This window comes from Elephantulus edwardii, unplaced genomic scaffold (genome assembly GCF_000299155.1).
Source record: "Elephantulus edwardii isolate Elephantulus edwardi_28Jun2011 unplaced genomic scaffold, EleEdw1.0 scaffold00076, whole genome shotgun sequence".
NCBI lineage: Eukaryota > Metazoa > Chordata > Mammalia > Macroscelidea > Macroscelididae > Elephantulus > Elephantulus edwardii.
In genome coordinates, this window is record NW_006399826.1 from 4,637,318 (window position 1) to 4,659,868 (window position 22,551).

Here is a 22,551-nt window from a genome sequence, read left to right on the forward strand (position 1 = left end):
GGGCTATCTTCTGAGTGGCATCTATAATATTTCCCCAGGGAGGGGAAAATGCCATCAAGTAATCACAGATGGTTGCTTAGAATATTCTTTCAGTTCCTTGCTTTTTACTTGTTACAGAGTCTGTGTTTCTATAGAGGTTGGCATGAATGAATGTGCTGCATACTTTGAGTTTAGTATTAGGAGGGGCCAGTCCTTAGAGGAGAAGCTCATGCCTGTAAGGACAGAGTCAGCATAAGAGAAGACGACCTCTAACAAGGATACAGTGACCATAGCAGTGGGCTCAAGGGTGTCAGGGATAGCAAGAATGACTCAGGGTAGAGCAGTCTTGAGCTCCGTTGTTCATAGGGTCACTGTGAGTTGTAGTCAACTCAACAGCAACAGATTACATTGAACTTGGCTCAGTATAGCTGCCAAGTCTGTCAGCATCTATCTGTGTTGTACTGGGCATCCCCTGTCTGTAGGTGCCTCAGCTGGGCCTAGACACACAGGCCATGGAAATTGTGGTCAGCTCTCCTGCACCAGGGAAACAGGATTCCCCACAACCTACCTGCCACCTGGGAAACCAGTGATTGGGTAGTTTAGTCACGTGGTTATTTTTGTGTGAACTGCTGTTTTTGCATGATCCCCATGAATGTGAACAGCTTCTTGGAGACCAGGAGGAACCCCAGACTGTTCTCCAGCTTTGCTTTGGTTGATCCAATGTGACCATTGACAGCAATGGATTTTTTTAAGACTCTGCATTAGAATATGTATAAATCATCATACAATGACTGGAAAACCATTTTCTCCTGAGATTTGTGTAACTTGTGATTAAATTATGTAACAACTCAGCTGTTTGCGATTGCTACCCAAATCTTTATGCCAGATTCTTACCTAGCCAGGATTCTGTCCATACTTGCAAAGTAGTTACTCATTTTGACCTATGTTTAAGTGAGGGAGGCTGGGTGGCCTAGTGGTAAGGAGCTGCGCTGCAATCCCAAAGGCTCACAGTTCGAATCCACCATAGGACAAGGATGGACAATCTCCTCTCATGCACTTTACTGTCTCTGAAAACTCTCTGGAGAGTCAGCTATGGGTCGATTCCTACTAAGCAACAAACAACAGTAACATGGATGAGATGTTAAAGCCCTATAGCTTTGGAGCCTTCTGCATTTTTCTCTGAATCACAGCTTTCAGATACACACACAAATAGGCTTAGAGCACTTTTGGAGCGAGCACTGGGGAAAAGTTGAAAACACTGAATTTATTAAGAATGGGCCTTGCATGATGTTTTCTTCCTGTGAAATCAAAGAGTGGTCATAAAATTACCCGTTCACCCATGACGTGGTCTCATGTTGAATGGACCCCTTCGTACTCATCCTCGCATCTGCTCATGGGACAGAAGGACCATCAGCAAATGGGCAGTGGCTTTGACCTGCTGTCCTGTTGCCTTCTGGCTATTTCTGTTGCCAGTGATGTGTAAAAATAAAGTAAACTGGCAGATGGGAACCTCATAAGTCTTAAGCAATGAACAAATGGTTTAAATTAGTCAGAGTCTTGGAAAACAAAAGTAACAGTGTTTGATTACTTTCTCAAAGTAACAAAGCAATAAAAACCATTGCAGGAAAATGCCTTCTGACGGATAAAAAGTGTTGATAATCGTCTTTGGTTTTGTGTACACAAAACCAATTTGGTTAATATAGTGAAATACAAATTTTAGCTGTTATTTTTTTTAAAAGCAGTTGTGTTTAACTTATGCGCACTTTTAAGACCCAGCCCACTGCAGTTAAGTCAATTCTGTCATTTTCTCAGGCTGAATGCCTTTATGGGAGGGGACTGCCACCCTCCTCCTGCAGAGTAGCTGGTGGATTCAAACTCTCGACCTTTCAGTTAGCAGTCTGATGCCTTATACCCTGTAAGAGCTCCTTGCTACAAGGTAGCAATATTCAAATTTCATTTCTTGGACTATTTTGTTAAAAATAAAGTCTCTAAGAACAGGTGGAGTCAATAGCACAAGCTTTTGGGACAGGATATGAGTTAATGGAGCTCAAGCCATGCTGTCACTAAATCTCTCTCCTAATGCTGAAATCTCTTGATGACTGTGTCAAATCAGAGTTTGGTGCCATAAGAAGTAGAAAATTTAAAGAGGAGGTATGGCAAGACTCATGTTCCACCTCACACTGCCTTTGGGCTTCACACAGCATGTGGAGTTTCGCACCACTGACATACCTGTTAACAGCTCAAATTGTCCTTTTTAGTTCTTAAATGTGCCTGATTAGAATTCCTGAGATGTCATGACAGGAGTCCAGAATGAAGGCTGCACAGTAGAGTGGACCGGGGGGGGGGGGGGGGGGGGGGGAATTGTATAACAATGAAAGAATTTTTGTTTTTACTTTTCAAAGAGAAGAGTGAACTGGGGGGAAGGGGGTGGGCAGGGAGAAAAGTGCAACAATGAATGAATGGAAACCCTAAGTCTCTGTAAACTTTCATAAATATTAATTTTTAAAAAAAGAATTCCTGGGATGATATTAACTAGGAATGACAGTGACATACATCCTCGTCCTTTTCACAGTCTTGAAAGAAGCCATTTAGCATTTGATGTGTTTGAAAATGTCGTTCATCTCATGCAGCTAGGTTGCTGAAAGGTTTTATTGTGGATGAACTTCTAATTTTGTCATCTGGCAGGGTTTTTATCTGCACGAACTGAAGCGATGTGTGGTTTTTCTTGTTCCAACTGTTAGTCTGGTGATTTCTTATACTTACTAGTTTTTACATGTTGAACCAACTTTGTGTTGTCAGAATAAGTTCCGTTTAGTGGCAGTGATTATTTTTGGTGATTTGTAAAAAAAATTTGCATTTTTATATTTGTTTGGTTTCAAAGTTTGTATACATTGTGTTTCACACTATTCTTAATTCACACCGTGTGTCATACAATCATTCCAGTTCATTATGTTTTATAAAAGCAGTCACCATTGGACTGTGCCCATGTTTTGTATGGAAGTGAACCTGGTGGTGCATTAGGTTAGGTATTGGAATGCTTTGGCATTTGTATTCTTTTGTCCATTGTTGTCATTTACCATGAAGTTGGAACTGACCCATAGCTGCCCCTTGGGCAGGTTTTAAGAGACCGTTAATTGCATGAGAGAAGATTGCCCATCCTTCTCCCCTGGAGTAGCTGGTGGCCTCAAACTGCATGCCTTCAGGATTGCAGCACAGCTTCTTGCCACTAAGCCATCAGGGCTCCCTAGTCTTTTGAATGAACTGATTCTCCTTAGCCCTCAGTCCATTAGTCTTTTGAATTAATTGAATGTATACATTTTTGTTTTTCTTCCCTTTTCTTTGTTCTGAACAAGAGAGTCTGATATTTACACTTTAAAGGACTACTTGCCAGTTGTTTTTGTATTTAAGGCCCCCAGTCACTATTGACCAAGGTAAAACATAGACCATTGTGGACTATGTTCTGTCATTTCTGTAGACTTTTAAATGAATCTGTAGGAATTGTCACAAACATCTATTGTTCTTGATTTCGTATATAGTTCTTGATTTCCTTTTCAGTGTCCCCTCATCTTCCACACCCATCTTTCACCCTTTTTGCAGGTACAATTCCTCTTTCTTGCCTAGATGCTTTTGGGTATAAGACTGAGAAAATTTTCTTTCTGAAACAGGAAGATTAAAAGAGAAATGAAAATTTTAGACCAAAGGAATGTAAATTTAGATGCTACCTGGGGCTTTCCTTCTTTAAACTGTGTTTTGTTTGTAACAGGATATGACCCACATATGGGTTTGTTTGTTGTTGTTTTTTTAATGTTGGGTTTTGTTGTTGTTGGTTTTGGTTGTTTGGTTTTTGTTTGGGATTTTTGTTTTCTTTTCAAAAACTCTCTAAGAATAGAATATCTGAGCTACTTGTTTGGAAAATCAGTCTGAATTTGAAAACATGGAAGTGGTTGGGTGGTTGGGTAGAGTCTATCACTAAGAGAAAATGGACTTCATGTGTCTGTTGGCCACCTGAATGTTTTCCTCTGTGAAAAGTCTTCTTGTCTTTTGCCCATTTTGTAATTGGATTATTAGTCTCTTTCTTGTGGAGGCTGTAAGATTCTGTAAACTTTTATTACAAAACTCTTGTCTGAAATGATATTGCCAAATGTTTGTTCCCAGTCGGTAGGCTTTCTTTTCACCCTGTTGGAAAAGGTTTTTGATGAGCACAGAGATTTAATCTTTAGAAGGTCTAATTCATCAATTTTATCTTCTCCAGATTGTGCATTTCTGGCTATATTTGGCAGTCTCTTTATATCATAGTCTAAGCCTTCAAAGCATGGTCCCTGTTTGCCTCTTACGAACTTTATGATTTGGGCTTTACTCCCAGGTCTCAGATCCACCTGGGGTTGATTTTTGTGTATGGTGTGAGATGTGGATCCTGTTTCAGCTTCCTGCAGGTAGTAGTCTAATTTTGCCAGCACCATTTGTTGAAGAAGTTGTCATTCCCCCACTTAATAGTTGTTATTTTCTTGTTGAATATCAGTTGACTATAGTTAGATGGGTCCATTTCTGGATTTTCTGCTCTGTTCCATTGGTCTGTGTGCCTGTCTTTGTACCAGTACCATGCTGTTTTGGTTACTATCACTGTGTAGTGGTCTCATAAGGACAAATACTGCATAAGAATAATACTATAAAAATAGAAGAATAGCTACTAAAACATGTACAGGAACTCAAGGTGGGAAAGGGGGAGCGGAGGGGTGAGGATAGGTAGGGGTGAAACCACAGGGCTGCACAGTTTGGTGGATGGAGGGGGTGAAGCAAATGGGAAGAGTCAGGGTGAAAAGACAGGGTAGTGATGTCCAATGGTGATTGATTTTATAAAACATAATGCATGAGAATGGTTGTGAATGAAGAATAGTGTGAAACACAGTATATATCAACTTCATAAGAAAACCAATTAAAAAATAAAGTACAATATAATTTATATAAATGACTATCAAACACAGTATAAATGAAAGATTGTATAAAATACACAATGTGTATGAGTGAGACATAATGTAAAGGAATGATGCAATGATCAGAAATTGTTTTTTTAAATAAAAAAACAAGAAGAAATGATAAAAAGAAAATGGACTTTATTATCCCATATTTTCCAGAAAATTCTAACCATGATTCCCACTGAAGAGGAGAAGCAGAAGATCCAGGAAGCTCAGCTGGCCAACCCTGACGTGCCTCTGGGCAGCGCGGAGCAATTCCTCCTCACACTCTCCTCTATCAGTGAGCTCTCGGCTCGCCTCCATCTCTGGGCCTTCAAAATGGATTATGAAACTACAGAAAAGGTAAACACTTAGTAAAGAAGTGACTGATCCTACTTTCCCATTGAAAAGAACCTGGCTTTTAATGGTGAAGGTAGTGAAAATATCCTTTTTTGGAACAGGGTTTAGAGAGTGTGTTGATAATGATATAACTCTATACTCTATGATATACTCATATCATATCAAGTGAGACAGAGCTCTGGTGGCCTAGTTGGGCAAGGAGTTTCACTGTCAACCCACAAACAGGTAGTTCAAATCCATCAATTGTTCTGAGGAAGAAAGATGGGCAGTCTCCTGCCATGCAGCTTATTGCCTCTGAAAACCCACTGGAGGGTCAGCTATGAATCAGTTTTGACTGAATTACATGAGTTGAATTGTTGAATGGAGTCTAAGTGATCAACAGCTTTGTAGTGGGAAGGTATTTAAAAACATATCTGCCTGGTACCACCTCAGGGTAAATGATTTGCTTTAAACCAACTCCCCTTAAAAAATGCCAAAAACCTCCTTGAGGGTCCCCCCAATTCTATATGCTCTTTGTAGAAAACTTGTGTAACATAGAAAACATCTGTAGCCCCTCCATCTGATAATCAGCACCCAAGCTGGCAGCCACTGAGGCAATTAGCAGATCATTGGGGACCTTCTGAAAGTCTCAGTAGGAAATTGAAGATGAGCCCCTTGCAAGGAGTCTGTGGGAGGATGGAAAGACGGAGACCTTCATGGTTGAGGCTTGGGGAGGTTCATCATGAGGAGAGAGACAAAGAATCAGGTGTCTTTTCTGGAAATAAGTTGAACATTTTTGCAGCTCGAACAAAACAAGTGATACTGAGGAAAAGGGAGAGCTGGAAAATAAGTCAGATGTGAGCATAATTGAGATAAACTGCTCAAAGAAAGAGAAATAAAAAACGGAAATGTACTGTTTGCCTCTTCCTGCTGAGGGAGGTCCTTTGCTGAGATCTAGATGGGAGACAGTGGTTTGAGGGCTGCAGGAAGGTGCTGCTGTCCTGGACGCTTTTGGAAAATCAAGTGGGGATGACATCAAGGACAGCTGAGGTGATGATTGTGACTGGCTCAAACCAGTCAGCATGTTGAGATGACTTTCTCAAACAAAGTGAGATTGCATCAGGTAATTGAATCAGCCTTGATTGGAGATTGGCAGAATATGCTTGGCTTAACTGAAGCTGGAGAGAATGAAGCTGAACTGTCTGTCTTTGGGATCTAGACTTAAAGAGAGCTTCAGTAAGGACTTGGAAGTTCTCAGAGGGACCATAGAGAGGGCAATGACAATAAACTCCACATTATTGACAATAAATGTCAATAATAATAATTACTGAGATCACTGAGGAGGCTTCAAAGACATTGGTTTCCTAGTGAGCAGCATGGGTTGAGAAGTGACCACAGGGTGCCAAGAAGTCTTAGGGTAATCCAAGCACAAAGAGGCCACAGTTTCCGGTGTCATCTATGTATAAGAGAGGGGCAAAGAGGATGACAGTGGTCCAGATGCTGGGGGAAGTGTGAAAGAAGAGTAGTGAAAGGAGTTAGTGCTGGTCAGGGGCGAGATTGAGTACAGCATGATCTAAGGATCTTTCCAAGGCTTAAAAGGTGGGCAGATAGAGAATGGGGCCGGGGAAGACAACATCTGTCACGCTTACATCAGCGCCTGATGGTTACGGACCCTCATTTAGCCTCCTGCTTTCCAATGGGGAGACACTGATGATGAGACTGACCCTAGGTGCTGCCTTTTGGCACCTTTTTGACTCCTAAGAGCATGTGCACATTACATGAGATCAGCTGCTGCTAGAAAGAATGTCATTGATTATGGCCTTGTGCAAAAAGTTAAAAGAGAACAAAGAAAAGCCAAAATGTGCTGTATTTATCTTTTTTTTTCTTTATTTCTTTTTCTTTTCACGGAAAGGAAGTGGCTGAACCACTTTTGGACCTGAAGGAGGGAATAGACCAGTTGGAGAACAATAAAACTTTGGGCTTTATCCTGTCTACTCTCTTGGCCATTGGGAATTTCCTAAATGGCACGAATGTAAGTCTTTCATGTTTCTTATGCTCCTAATTCTCTAGCCTCAAAATTCCAGCCCTTCCTTTGCTGGTGGAAGTCTGGTCCACCAACACACGGTTAAACAACCAACTTTGGTATCTTCCTGCTAAGAACTGGAAGGAATTTTGTCTTTGAATGCCAAACGCTACTTTTCTGAACTTGCTTCTTGCTACTAATGAGCAGACTTGGCAAAATGAGCTTACTAATTTTCCTCACAAAGCTTGTCAACTCTCAAAATTAACATCAGGGTTATCTTCTCCCCATTCCCCTGCCACCTCTCCCAGCCTGGTCAAGTGTATACATCATACGCCCATAGAAGTGAAGATAGAGATTTTGACTCATGTGCTTTGGACATGTTATCAAGGGGCCAAGTCCCTGGAGAAGTCATGCTTGGTAAAGTAGAAAGTTGGGAAAAACAAACGAACAAACAAAAAAAACCACTGTGGCTAACTCAGGTGGCTCACTGGTTAGGAATTATATAGCTAATGCAAAGGCATTAGGTTCAAATCCACCAGCTTCTCCAAGGTAGAAAGATGGGCAGTCCTCTCCTGTGTGATTAACTGCCTTTGAAGACCCATGAGGGGTCAGCTGAGGGTCAGTTCTGACTCAATAGTGCACGACAACAACAACAACTTGAGGGCTTCCTGGGGAGTTTACAGAAACCTCTGTAAGAAACCACTGGAGGGTCAGCTCTGCCCACTCAAGGGCAGTAAGTCTCAACAAAATGGATTAATGTGGTGATTGCAGCAGTGAGCTCAAAAAGAGCAACTGGTAGGAGATTGGCACAGGGCTGGACAGTGTCGCTGTAGACTGGGTGGTTTTGAGTTAGAACTGACTTCAGTGACTCCTAACAGCAACAACACGCATTCTGATAATTAAAAGCTATTTTTTAAAAAATGGCCTAAATAGCTTTGGCCTGGAAGTAGCAAAATAGTCAAACAAAGGGCTGAAGAATTGCAAACACTCAGTGGCCAAGACCCCCAGCATCCTGATTTAGGGATAGATTTCCCAGGATGTGGTTTGAGTATTAAACAGCTGTAGGCTCATTCCACTCTGCGTGACTGATCCGCTTGTGATAAGCTCAGGAGAAAGGAGTGCCTGGCCTGAGGAGCTACAAATTACAGAAAAACTTAATATTGAGTTACAACGACAGCTCTGTGCTTTCCTGAGAGCCCGCATGAAATGTTTTTACCCCTGTCTGTTGTTTTCTGTTTACCCAACAGGCCAAAGCGTTTGAGTTGAGCTACCTCGAGAAGGTTCCAGAAGTCAAAGACACCGTGCACAAGCAGTCTCTGCTCCACCACGTGTGCACCATGGTGGTGGAGAACTTTCCGGACAGCTCCGATCTGTACTCGGAGATCGGAGCCATCACCAGGTCAGCCAAGGTACGTGTGTGGCCACAGAGGAACGGGCCTTTGACCCAGATGCTGGGCCTTTATCAGTTTCTCTGGGGAATCCAGGCTCTGTTATGTGAAATGCGCAATGCTCTTGCATGCTCTGCTCTGGTGAGTTGGTGGAGATGGTTTGGTTCACGTTGTTTCTAAGAGACTTTTGACTTCTTTCCCTATCTCTAATTCTCCTTCAGATGCTTGCCTGCTGAGGTATGTAAAGCAAGCCTGCCATTCCAGCCATGACTCCCAGGCCCACCTTTAGCAGTGTTACTCATCAGGCTTGGTTCTGCAGAATGTTAAGCTCCACCCCTTGCCTTATTTTTCTTATTAGGCATTGTTGTGTCATCTCCAACTTTTATCAACCGTATGTACCACAAACAGAACAAAACCCTGCCTGATTCTGTGCAGTTCTTACCATATGTTTTGTTTTCTTTGAGTTACTGTGTCAATCCGTCTTCCTTTAGGTAGTCAAAGATGTGAATAAGATTCAGTTTACTCCTCCTGTGATTTCCATGAGAACTTGACCACGTGTGGAGCCAGAAGGCAGAGAGTTCACTCAGTTTGCTGTCCTTACAATCTTGTGAGGAAGAAATATTTTTTATAGGACTGTAAACAGGAATAGCGTTGGTTCCTCAGCTGTAAGTGTTTAAGTTCAGTACAAAGTTAATAGCTTTGCCTTAAGATTTATTAGAAAAGAGAACACTGCAATTAATAACAGAAATCCTTACTACCTGCCCCTCAAGGAGTCACCAGGACTGAACAGTCCCCAGGGGCGGCCCATACACCTCAGCGCTCCAAGATACGAAGCGTCTCCTGGGAGCAGTGGGAGACTTAGCTAGAAGGAGCCTGAACAGGACACAAGAGCCAGGCTAACTCTGGAGAAATGGTCTAAACTGGGAGCAGAGATGAAAACAAACTGACCTTTAACACTAGGAAGCTCTGGAGTCTATTATGAAGTGGGAGGTGGAGGGGAGAGGAAGGAAGGGATAGAGAGAGAAGGGCTTTGGTGAGAGGTCCTCAAAGGAGCCCTCCTTCCCACTGCCCTTTCTCACAGGACTGGTTTTGAGGACCAGCTGCCCAGCTCATCATCAGGAATCTAAGCAGCCTGACCATGGACTTAACCTTGAGGCAGAAAGAGGCATGACCAGCGATCCCCTCCATTAGAGAGTTGACAGAGAACTTCTAGGCACAGAATCCTCTTTATGTAATAGGTACTGCAGAAGCTCTGGTGGAGCAGTGCTTGCGATCTTGACTGTTATCCTAAAAGTTGTCATTGCTGACCCACCAGCCCCTCCTCAGGGGATGAAAGTGGACATCTGCATCTGTGAAGATTTCCAGCCCCGAGAACCCAGTCGGGCCATTCTCCTCTATTTTCTAGGGTTGCTATGTGTTGCAATCAACTTGGTTGCAACAGGGTTTTTTGGCTTATGCTGTATCAGGGCCTGGTGGCACAGTGATTGAAGCACTCAGCCACTAACAAAAAGGAAGACGTAGCAGTGGGTTTCCACAATGACTGTTGTTGTTGAGTACCATCAAGTCAGAACTGACTGGGGATGACTCCTCGGGCTGCCTCTGGAGGGGTGAGGCTTCTCAGGCCTGTGTGGACTGTTGGCCAATCAGATGCGAAGGAGCATTGGTGTCAAGTGGTCCCTTACTCTGACTCCAAGGCTCAAGGAAAGTGGAAGCTAATTCCTCCTCAGAGCCTACTTGTCTGAGTTATTTACAGTTGTGCAACAAAAGACCTCCAAAATGAACTGAAAACAACAAAAAGCATGGATTGTTTTATAGGTGGTTCTTTCTTAAACCTTACAAGAGGTTTCAGTCAAGACATCAGATGAGGCTGAAATGATCTGAAGGCTTTTGACTGGCATTCAAGGTCTTTTGAGGGCTCTCCTTGTGTATTTGGCAGGAAGTTTTGCTGTAAACTCAAAAGCCGGGCTTCTCCAGCAGGTTGAGTCTACCAGCAGCACCATGGGAGGAAGATTGGCCAGTTTCCTTCCCATGCGTTTTTCAGACGTGCAATCCCAGGAGAGGGTCAGCTATACGTTGGCTCTCTCCGTTGTGTTGACTCTTGGGCTTTAAAGGGGCAAAGATTTCTTTCCAGCCTGCTCACCCACTGAGTGTTAGTGTAGCTCTCTTGCAAGGCTTTGGGATGTGTGGGTGGCCTCCTCCAGAAAAAGTAAGTGAGAGATCATGCCAGGTAAAAGCTCTGTCTTCTTTATGACCTGGCCTTCACATTCTGGTCCTCAGATCCACAACACTGTAAACATTCAAAGGCAGAGTTATTAGGCTCCACATTTAGAAAGCGTGAGTGTCAAAGCATTTGCAACAGCCTTGTAAAAATCCACACTTCCCATGACCACATCCCTTCCACAGCCCCAGCCCTGCTCTCATCCTTGATTATCCTAAAGCATCCCAGACTGATGTATGTACCATCAAGTGGGAACCAACCCGTAGCTGACCCTCCTGCAGGTTTTCAGAGGCAGTAAATTTCACAGGAGGAGATTGCCCATCTCCCACAGAACAAATGATAGACTGAAACCAAGTATCTTTACATTGGAAGCATGATAACTGGCTTCACAGCACAGCACAGTCCACAAGTCTTCCTGCATGCAGAAAGTAGCCTGTATGGAGCAGCGTACAAGGGAAGACTTCCTTCTCCAAACAAGGCCAAGTTCAGTTCTCTCTCTGAGATAGATACTAAACTTTTAGGGACAAACCTCAGCTTAAGGCCTGATGGTTTAGAATGAGGACTCTGAAGCCAGAGAGACGTGTGTTCAAACCTCAGCTCCCCCACTCACCAGCTATGTGACTTCTCACAAGTTACTTCCCTCTGTACCAGTCTGTCACCTGTGCGGGGGGCTAGAAATAGATTCTGAGACTATGAAGTTACTACTAAGCCCTATCATGAATGCCTCTGCAGGCTTAGCCTAGTATTGACTGGCCAGTCCCTACGCACTTGGCCACCTGATCTGCCTGCTTTTGAATTTTTGGAAAGAAAACCCAGGTGGGCAGCCAGCTGAGGGAGGTTTCCAGACCTTCGATATTGCTAAACTATGCAGATCCCTCAAGTCAGGTCTTAACAAGCCTCCTCGCCTAGTTTCAGTTGGCAGTATGCTCACCTCTCCTGCCGCTGTAGAGGAGTGGGCTCAGCTGTCGCTCTCTCTAGCACGTTGGCCCTCTTGCTCTGTGGCCCCTGCGGTACTGGGTACACACCAGTTGCTTAGAAGACACAAAGCTGCTGCTCATGCCTGTGTGTGTGACATGTCACTGCTCTACTGTCAGTCAGAAGAGCTACCAGCTGCGAAAGAAGCTAGAGGTGGAGATTTTGGGGTCAGCTGTCAAATGACTCAGCTCTTAAAAGCCTCTTGACTGCTGAAGGTTGTCAATCTCACGTCATCCGGTCCCTTTTCTAGACTTAACGTTTGCATAACTAAGTCCTTTTTTTCTCAATTTGCATTTCTTTCACCCTAATCATAAAGCCCATTCTTTTCCCCTCAGCTCCACTGCACTGTGGTGAAGTCCTTTCTGTCTACACTGCAGATTCTCTTCATTTCAGGCACAGTCCTTTTCCTCTAGGACCCACGAAAGTGTGCTTATCTGTCTCCAGCTTCTGCCTATGCGTGTCTTCTCAAGAATCCAGGCAGTTTGTTCACATCCAGACGGGCCTCACTCGGTTCAGCATCAGCCCCTTTCTCCACCCCTGTGTTCAGCCTGGCTTCACCCTGTTTCGGTGTCACAGATCCTATTGTAGACATGAACTTTGTTCCTTTGATCTCTCTGATTCCTTCTTTTGATCTCTTCTTTGTTCATTTATCCTTCTTGAGGGAAGGGCTGGAGATTGGTGGTCTCTCCAGCAAGTCCCCTCTGGAACACTCAGTTCAGGCCTTGCTCTTAAGACCAAGAATAGTGGCATCTAAGCAGCAGTGGCTTACTCACTGCACATCCTTCTCCCTCTGATTTGTGTTCGCCCTGCTCTTACCGTTTCCCGCCATCTCTGCCTCTCCATCTACCTCAGTCCCCTATCTTCAGTTCACTTGTCTGACAGATTATTTTCCTCATCTCTTATCCTTCTTAGTTTCTCTCCTTAGCTCCATATCTCTCACCATTGAGAAATGTTGTTCTCAAGGTTTTCATGACTAAGCTAACTCTCTGATTCATAGAATTTTTACTCTGGAAATTCTGTTAAGCCCTGACTCCAGCCTCTTCAGTCACCCCAAATTGTCTGCCTGTCCCTTCCTGCACAGTGAGTGATTTGTCTCAGATGTGTCTTACAAACGTGGTTTCACTGCTGGCCCAACCATGTGCACACTCAAACACATGTACACATGTACACACAAACATCCACAGGGAATAACATGCACATAGATGATACGCACACACACATGCACACCCACTCAGAAAGACAAACACACACATACACATGCACAACCAGAGATATGCTTATGTACACACTCACAGACATGTCTACAAACACATCCAAAAACAGTAACACACAGGGACCCGTACAAAGACACACTCACCCACAGAAACACACACATGTATACAGATGCACACACAGAGATAGCACATATGGACACACAGAGACACACACATATATCACACACACATATACATAAGCCTGGCAGGTTCTGTGCATCTTTCAGTGCTTGGTGATCTTCAGTCTATACAAGGAGCCTCCTTGAGGACAAGAATTGGATCTCATTTGGCATTTATCTCTGTGTTCCTAGTGTCAGGCTTGGGAGTCCTGGTTTGCCCATCAGTACTGGCTGGGTGTGTGAATGAACAGTTGAGACCCATAGTTTGTCATGTTGTGTAAGAGAGCTCATTATAAGAAAAGCTGCCTGCCCATTAGCTGCTGGCCCAGCACACCATAACCTTGTATGACTTGAATGTGTTCCTCCAGCCTTAAGTAAAATCTCCTCTTTGAAGAACAAGAGAGCTCTGAAAAATTTTATGAGGCATACACTCAGTTCACTCTGTCCCAGTGTTCCTTGATATCAGGACTTAATTTACAGTTCAAAGACTTAACTAAAATATTTTTCCAAATATGGCCAGAACAAGGTGGCACTTAATACTGAGTCTATTCGGAGAACAGTTTTATCACTAAATGATTTGATGTCAAGATAATGAAAAATACACATGTGAATAATTGTTAGCCAGTAAATATGCTTGTATTGCAAGATGCGAATTTGGCTTTGATGTCTTGTTTCCCGGAGGCGGCGTGGTTTCTCAGTTCAGGTTGGTGTCCAGCGGCTGCAGTGTGCTTGCAATGTTGTCTCTCTCTCTCTGATTTTCAGGTTGACTTTGATCAACTTCAGGATAATTTATGTCAGATGGAGAGAAGATGCAAAGCTTCATGGGATCACCTCAAGGCAATTGCAAAACATGAAATGAAACCAATGTTAAAACAACGAATGTCAGAGTTCTTAAAAGACTGTGCGGAGCGCATTATCATTTTAAAAATTGTTCACAGACGAATAATTAACAGGTAAGTGCAAGGAATTTACAGAGACAACAGTGTAATGGCTTGTTGACAATATTCTGTAAACCAAGATCTGAAGGGTAAACTTGTACAAACATCTGTGTAGATTCTTGGTACGTAGCAAGTGTCCTTAAGGATTGATGCTTAAGAGCCCTGGGTTCTTAATTTTTCTTACATTCATATGTGCACACCCCAACAACAATACTATTGAATATAGGCATTGGAAAGAGTCTCAAAGATAATTTGATCTGATAATCCCACTTCATCAGGAACTACATTTATACTTTTGTAATAACTTTTTCCCTTCATTTCTTCCTCTCTGTAAATGATTCTGCCTTTTTAGAGCACCTTCTTGTGTAAGGTGACTCAGCGTACTTAAAAGTTAAATGTGTGTGTGTGATCTGAAATAAATCCTTCCTTCTTTTCTCCCTCCTTCCTTTTCTTCTGTCTCCCCTTCACTTCCTCTGCCCTCCTCCTTCCTTTGAACTTATATGGGACTTAATTTTTCCCCAAAAAATTCCAAGAAAATTAGTTGATGCAGCACACTATAGCAAAAGAAAAAAGGCAGATAGGTGAGGAAACAGGAAACTGCAAACAACACAGTTCCTCCAAAGACTGAGATCCTGAGATCGCCACCTCAATCTTTAAAATGCCTGGTTATCTCATCTGACATGTGATTTTCCCCCAGCTCATATTACTTGGTGATCCTACTTCCTGAGTCTTGATTCATTCTGTTGGAAAGGAGGGTATTTTTTTTCTTCTCTTTTGAACAGGGTAGACTCTTCCTTACAGATTAATAATTATATATTAATCCAGACTTGAAAAATTTAGTTGTTAAATCTTTCTTGCTGTACTATCATTTTGACTTCACGGCTGACCTCTGTTTTGAAGCATATTATAAGAGTTTCGTTGCTCTTAGCCTGTTTGAAAAAAGGGAGGGAAAGAATGTGAGTTGGCTTGACTCTGCAAGCTTTATGAAGCAATAAATTATCAAATTAAAAAAAAAAATAACTGCTAACAACCCAAATAGTTTCTGTTTGGAATGGCATGAAACGGGAACATTCTAATGAAAGTCTTAGGAAGCTATTGTATTTGACCACATTCAGCATTTTATGCTATAATGTGTTTGCACTGAGTGTTCTGTTCTCCTTGGTAAATCTGGGCATCTATTTATGACGGTTGTTTCTGTCTGACCTAAATCTTTTCATTGCCCACCTCAACCCCCAAATGGGGACTATTAGGATGCACCAGGAATTCACTGCAGTGACAGTTAGTAGTAAAAGTGACATGGGTGAAGGGAGGTTTGGTGGTATGGCAGTGCCAATCCAGATCACTTAAGCCATAGAATCCTGGGTTCAGATGAAATCTTTAGCAGGATACTTATATGTAGCACTGGTTAAAACACACATCCATGCTTGCTGAAACTGAAAAGGACTTAAAGTGCTTGCTGCAGAAGGTCAAGGACAACAGTCTTCAATATAGATTGAAGCTCAACATCAAAAAAAGAAAGATTCCCACCACTGGGCCAACTGGCAGCACCATGATGGATGGAGAAGAGATTGAGGTTGTTAACAATTACAGCTTGCTTGGCTCCACAATCAACACTCTTAACACCAGCAGTCAGGAAATAAAAATATGAATGACATTGGGAAAATCTGCTGTCAGGATCCTCTCCAGAGAACTGAAAAGCAACAGTGTCAGTCTAGAAAAAAGGTGTGCCTGATCCAGGCACAATTACTTGCTGTGCATCGGAGAACTGGACAGTGACTAAGTATGACAGGAGAAGATCTGATGCCTTTGAGTTGTGGTGCTGGAGAAGAGTCTTGAACATACTCTGAACCACCAACAAAACCAACAGGTTTGTCTTGGAGAGGGTGAAACCAGGTTTCCTCTTGGTGGCTCGGATTTTAAAGTTCCATCTCACATACTTTGGGCATGTGGCCAGGAGGGACTAATCCTTGGAGGACATCATGCTTGGAAGGGTAGAGGGACAGTGCAGGAGAGGAAGACCCTGGAGGAGATGGATTGATACAATAACTAGGGCACTGAGGGTAGGTGTGTCAGAGTCAGTGAGACTGGCTTAGGATAGGGCAGACTTCAAAGCTGTTGTACATAGGATCGCTATGAGTTGCAAGCAACTTGACTGCACATAACAACATGTCATTGGAGATTATGATTCAGTATGGTTCTAGATGATGAGTCCCATAGGCAGGAAGACACTCAGTGCACAATAGTAGCCCCAGTGGTAGACTTGAGTGCACCAATAATCATGTAGATAGTATAGGACTTGTTATTATGTCTTTTCGAATTGGAGCTGACTTATAACTGCCCCTCCTGTGGGTTTTCGGAGGCAGCGAATTGCATGGGAGGAGATTGCCCATCTTTCTCCCACAGAGCAGCTGGTAGATTTGAACCATGTGTCTCCACATTGGCAGCACAGCTTCTTACCACTAAGCCATTAGAGCTCCCTAGTTTGGTGTTAGGTGTATCAAGTCAAGTATGACTCATAACAACCCTATGAAGAACAGATCTGAACCCTGACTTATCCTATGCCCTCCTTATCATCTCTGACACACTCAAGTCCATTGTTGTAGTAACTGTGTCAGTCCCTTGCATCGACGGTCTTCCTCTCTTTCACTGACCCTTAACCTTTCCAAGTATGATGTCCCTTTCCAAGAAATAGCCTATCCTAGCAACATGCCCAAAATATGTGAGATGAAGTTGAGCCATCCTTGCATCCAGACAGCACTTCAGCTGCACTTTTCCCAAGACATTATTTGTTCTTTTGGCAGTCCATGGGATATTCAGTGCTCTCCTCCAGCACCACAACTCAAAGACATCAGTTCTTCAGTCATCCTTAGAAACATCCAGGTGATGTTTCTTTTGTTAGATAAGAGGTTATCACAAGTTGGAGTTATGCTGTTGCCACAAACAACAGCTCCATCCCTTTGAAGTAAGGATGATGGGCTTTGAGTACAGTGGCCGTACCTTTCCCTCATTGTTCTGTGACATGAAGCCCTTCGTTTCATCCTTGCAGATTCCACTCCTTTTTGCTCTTCATGGGCCACCCGCCCTACGCCATTCGAGAGGTCAACATAAACAAGTTCTGCAGGATCATCAGCGAGTTTGCACTGGAGTATCGCACCACCAGGGAGAGGGTTTTGCAGCAGAAACAGAAGCGAGCCAACCACAGAGAGAGGAATAAGACCAGGGGGAAGATGATCACCGATGTAAGTGTCATGAAATCCATCTGTCTTTATTGCGTGTTTTGATAGTGAGCTCAACCTTACAACTTCACCACAGCATGGATGCTGTGTGAGGGTGTTTTTATTTATTTCTTTTTGGACTATAAGTGGGGGGAAAATTCTTCCTTCAAGAAGTGATCTTAAGCTACTCCTTCCCATATATTTGAAAAGATGCCATTATATAAATAAGGGCTTCAGCCATTTAAGTTGAAGAACTCATTGGCAATTGTTTCATGATTTTAATAATCATAACTGTGTAGTATAACCAGTGAGTTAAAAATGTAGATCATCTTTAAAGAGAAATCATTGATATGCTTACTCTTTTTTTAACATTTTATTACTTTGTGTGTGTGTATCATCAAATCAGATCTGACTGGTACAGGAGGAGATTGCCCCTCCTTCTCCAGCAGAACATCTCAAACCACATACCTCTTGGATTGCTGTGTAGCATCTTGCCACTAGGCCACCAGAGCTCCCCAGTATGCTACTCTTAAGACGTAGTCTCATGGATGCTTCTTGGCAGTTCGTTGAGTTGTAGCAAAGCAAGATGGGAAGAGGTCCCGGGGTACAGTGATTCAGCAGGCATTTACTGGCAGAATCCCGGGGTGACTGTGCACACCTCTGTGTCTCTCCTGCTCTTGGGGTCTTCCTTAACCTGCCCAGGTGCATTGAGCCCTTAGAAGGATGCCACTCAGTAAGTGGAGGGAGAAGTGCATGAAGATTCCGGAGACAGAAAAAGATAGACAGTGCAGGTCATTTTTCCCCTCAATGTATTTTTCTAAAACATGAAAGCCAAGATGGTGTCTCACATGTCTCATCTATCAGTAGGGTCATGTGCAAGCAAAAGGCAGACAGTTTCTGGGAATTCTCTCTGGCCATTTACTCCTCCTAGAATAGACTCAGGGAGAATCAAGTCGTTTTTAAATGACTATTTTTATCTGTTTGGGACTTGCTGAAAGGCTCTTCATGAAGACGTCTTTTTTTCACATGGATATGTGTTGATTCAGGGAATGAGCTTGTACCAAATGGCCCCATGGAGAGAGCCATCATTGTGGGGGCTGCGAATTTCCATTGACTACAAGTCGAGTGGATTTCTTTGGGGAGGAATACAAATCTGTTAAGAAGATCTCATTGAGGCAGCTTTCTGTGCTCAGCTGTACCTTCATATTTACAGAGGCCACTTGATTACCACTCTCCTAAGTAGGGAGTGCTGGTGGCCTAGTGGGTATGGAGTTGGGTGCCAGTTCCAAAGGCACGTGGTTTGAATCCATCCTCTGCTCTTCAGGAGAAAGATGGGCAATCTTCTCAAGTGTGAGTACAGCCTTTGAAAACCTGGAGGATCAGTTATGAGTTGGTTTTGATTCAATGGGACATAACGACAGTACAGATTTCTATTACTAAGGAGTCCGACTTTCACACAGTGACCTTGAAACACTAACTTCGAAACTGTATTACAATTTCAAGGCAGTTCTGAGGACAATCTCCTCACCACCTACTTCCATCCAAATCCCTCTTTCCTTGGACTTGTTTTAGAATTTTGGGGACGCAGAGACACAGTTTTGTCGACAGGACACTTTCTCTCTCTCTGACACTTTCTCTCTGCCTCCCAGCTGAATCTTCTGTCCCCTCTTCTGAAATCTGGTCGCAATAGTGGCCTCCTGCTCCTGGAAGACAGCAACGAGAAAGCAAATTGAATCCACTTGGGCAAACTGTAGCCCACGTTTCATTTCAAAGGATTATTTTTAAAAGTTTTAAAAAGGGATCACTTATTTTTCTGGAAATGAGACACATTGGAGAGTGAAAAAGAAAAGCCCAATGTGTTTATGGTTATGAAAACACATCAAAATTTTTTGCCAAATTCTTGAGATTTTTAATGATCCCAGTAATTTCTTAATTCTGTCCTTCTCTGAAAACATCAAGCTTTACTAGTTACAAATGTTTCTAGATTTTAGTAGAGGCTTCTAGATTTTTATTCAAAAAACATTTACATTTGCTTTAAAATCGGGATAATAATTTCTTCAGGGTTCCAGCTCAGTGCCCTGAATGGTTTTAAAGTGGTATCATTCCTGTAGAAAGATTGCCATCTGCTGGACTATTAGGAAATTGCAATTTAAGGTAAAGTGAGTTTCCTATTTCACATTTCCTTTGTTACTGTATTTGTTGAGTAACCTAGAGTCTTAACCAACTCATCAGTGGTTCTCCAGTGGGTTCTCAGAGGAAGTAAATTGCACAAGATGAGACTGTCCGTCTTTCTCCCATGGGGCAGAGCAGCTCTAGGATTTGAACCATGTACCTTTGCACTGGCAAGGCAATGCACTTACCACTAAGCCACCAGAGCTCCACTGATCACTGAGGAAGATATGAACTAAACTCATTGGAATCGAATCAGAACCGTTTGATAGGTAATGCTTCAGTGGGTTTTCAGAGTCCGTAAATTGCAGGAGATTGACCATCTTTTTTACTGGAGAATCTGGATTCATACCACCTGGCTTTAGGATGTCAGTGCAACTCCTTACCCACAAGGCCACTGGAGCTTCTAGAGAGGAAGATATCAAAGCAATGAAAGAGAGGGCTTTATCCAAAGATTCCAGACCCTGGTTAGAAAACTACATAGACACAATGTAAACCAATGAGCAAAAACCAGGAAAAAATTTAGAATCCAGAGAGATCTTCAAGATAAGAACAAAAAGAGATTTTGGAGAAAACTCTGTGCAGTAAATTATTTTTTAAGGCAATATATTACCAGAGAAATAGAGAGGGGTGAGGGAGGGAGAGTGAGAAAGAACACAAGAATGGAAATTGTAACAGTTAAGCCAAGAGGTTATTTTGGAAAAGCCATTATTTGCTAAGACAAAAATCTGGGGGAAATCTGAAGCTCCTGTGTGCCAGACTCTTCTCTCCCTTTACTGCGCTCATGAATGGCTTCCTTCCTCATTTCCTAGGGACCCTCCCAGATAAGAGGCCCTGAGAGACTCAGGACAGCTATGCATTGCTTAATGTCAGTGCAGACAGCACACACCATTTCTACATCTGTGCAGTACCACAAGATTTGCTTGTCTGTTTTTAAGAGAAAGCTGCTCTCCTTTTGTTTATTATTTCCCAGCAGCAATTTCTAAGGGTGCTCTAGTGGCCATAGGAAGGAGCTCTGGTAGCTTAGTGGTAAGGAGTTGTGCTACCAACCTAAAAGAACATGGTTTGAGTCTATCCGCTGCTCCTCAGGAGGAATGGGCAGTTTCATGCCGTGCAATTTACTGCCCCTGAAAAACCCCACTGGAGGTTCAGCTATGAGTCACTTCAGACACAATGATATAAAAGCAACACAGTGGCCACAAGGAGTTGTGCTTCAACCCAAATACCACATCTGGTGAGCTCTGGTGGCAGCCTGATTTCACCCTCTCCAGGGTGAGCCTGTTTGTTCTCCTGGCAGTGTATATTCAGTGGCAAGAAGCTGCACTGCAATCCCAGAGGGGAGCGGTTCGAATCCACCAGATGCTCTGCTGGAGAATGAGGGACAATCTCTACCTGTACCAGTCAGATGGTACACGCATACACAAAATAATAAAAATATAATAATAATAATAATAATAATAAAAGACCACATCTCTCTGGTGATTCCAATCCACCTCTTCTGTAGGTGAAAAAAAAAATGGGCAGTTTCCTCCAGTACCATTACAGTTTTGAAAAAGAGAATATGAAAAGATGGTTTTAAAGACCCCAAGGCCAGGTTCTTACTGCATTTAATGATAGGATGCAGGCAAATGAGGCCCAGGACATACATGGCTCTGGGCTTTGGTGGGTGGTGGACGGCAGCAGGGTGCTTCAGGGCCTGGGCTGCACCTACTGCTGGAGTGAGCAGAACCGCAGGTAGAGCTGAGCATGACTGCCTCCTTCTTCACTCACCTCCTCTCACTCCGCTCTCCTCACTGCTGGTGGCACCCCTTCCTCTGGCTCCCACATCAGCAGCAATGTCCTTAAGGACAACTAGAAATGTTCTCTCATAAGGCTTTAAATAAATACATTACTCGATGACACAAAACAACAGCAACAATATCTGTACAGTATTCAGATCACATTATTTCCTGTTTCAGAAAACAAATCACAGACAGTGTATCGTGGACGTTAAGCAACACGTACCTATATTCTTTATCCTTGTAGCCAAAGCTGGCTGTAGACAGAATGATGACACAGACATCCCACCTCTGGCTCTTTCTCCTGTTGTCCATCTCCAGACAGATGGTGAGAACACAGGCTGACATGACTCAGGAAGAGACAGAGGAAAAGGTGTCTGGGTAATCCTTTGTGGGGCACCTGCCTCTCTCAACCCCAATTTCCTCTTCTGAGTACAAGGAACAATTAGTCTGGGGGCTACTGAGAAAGCACAAGATCTTCTGTCTGCATTATCGTGAATGTGTGCTAATTGCTGAAAATGCTACCATGCTGATCAGTTAAACAAAAATAAACTCTAAGATAATGAAAGATAGTGGGGCAAGACTGTCACCTCTTGTCACAATGCCTCTTGGCTTAGGCATTCTGAGGCATGATGGTTGGATGCATTTTATCGTTGTTGTTGTTATGTGCCTTTGAGTGACTCATAGCAACCCCATTTACAACAGCCCTGAAACCTCCTCTATCCTGTGGCAACTTGACTGTCTCTGACACACTAGTCTCATTACCCCAGTCACTGAATCAATCCATCTCATCAAGGGTCTCCCTCTCTTTTTCTGTCCCTCCACCCTCACAAGCATGACATCCCTCTCCAAGGACTGGTCCCTCCTTGCAACATGTCCAAAGTATGTCAGATAAAGCCTCAGAACCCTTGTCTTCAAGGAGCAGTCTGATTTCACCCTCTCCAGGGTGAATCTGGTTGTTCTCCTGGCAGTCCATGGTATTATATTCAATACTCTTCAATCCTCAAAAGCGTAAGAGTTCTCAAAAACAAAAACAAAAAAACCAAAAACCCTTCACATCCCATTTGCTAGCTTGTCCTTGTTACCTGTGGGCAAACACTTAAATTGAGGGTGTATTTAAAATCAAGAGATTTATGTGCCTTTTCACCCTACATTTCTTTTCCAGAAGAATTTTCTTTTAATATAAAGACACTTAAGGCAGTGTG

The 22,551-nt window shown here is 43.0% G+C and overlaps 1 protein-coding gene across 3 annotated transcripts in view; it reads left to right on the forward strand.

The window, feature by feature from the left end:
• FHOD3 (formin homology 2 domain containing 3) overlaps positions 1-22,551 on the forward strand; it is a 535,358-nt gene that overhangs the window by 487,577 nt on the left and 25,230 nt on the right. For all 3 annotated transcript variants that reach the window (XM_006889190.1, XM_006889191.1, XM_006889189.1), the window contains 5 exons: positions 5,112-5,294; positions 7,183-7,302; positions 8,541-8,702; positions 14,009-14,199; positions 17,231-17,423. In XM_006889190.1, coding sequence (XP_006889252.1) covers positions 5,112-5,294; positions 7,183-7,302; positions 8,541-8,702; positions 14,009-14,199; positions 17,231-17,423 — 849 coding nt within the window. The remainder of the gene's footprint in view (positions 1-5,111; positions 5,295-7,182; positions 7,303-8,540; positions 8,703-14,008; positions 14,200-17,230; positions 17,424-22,551) is intronic.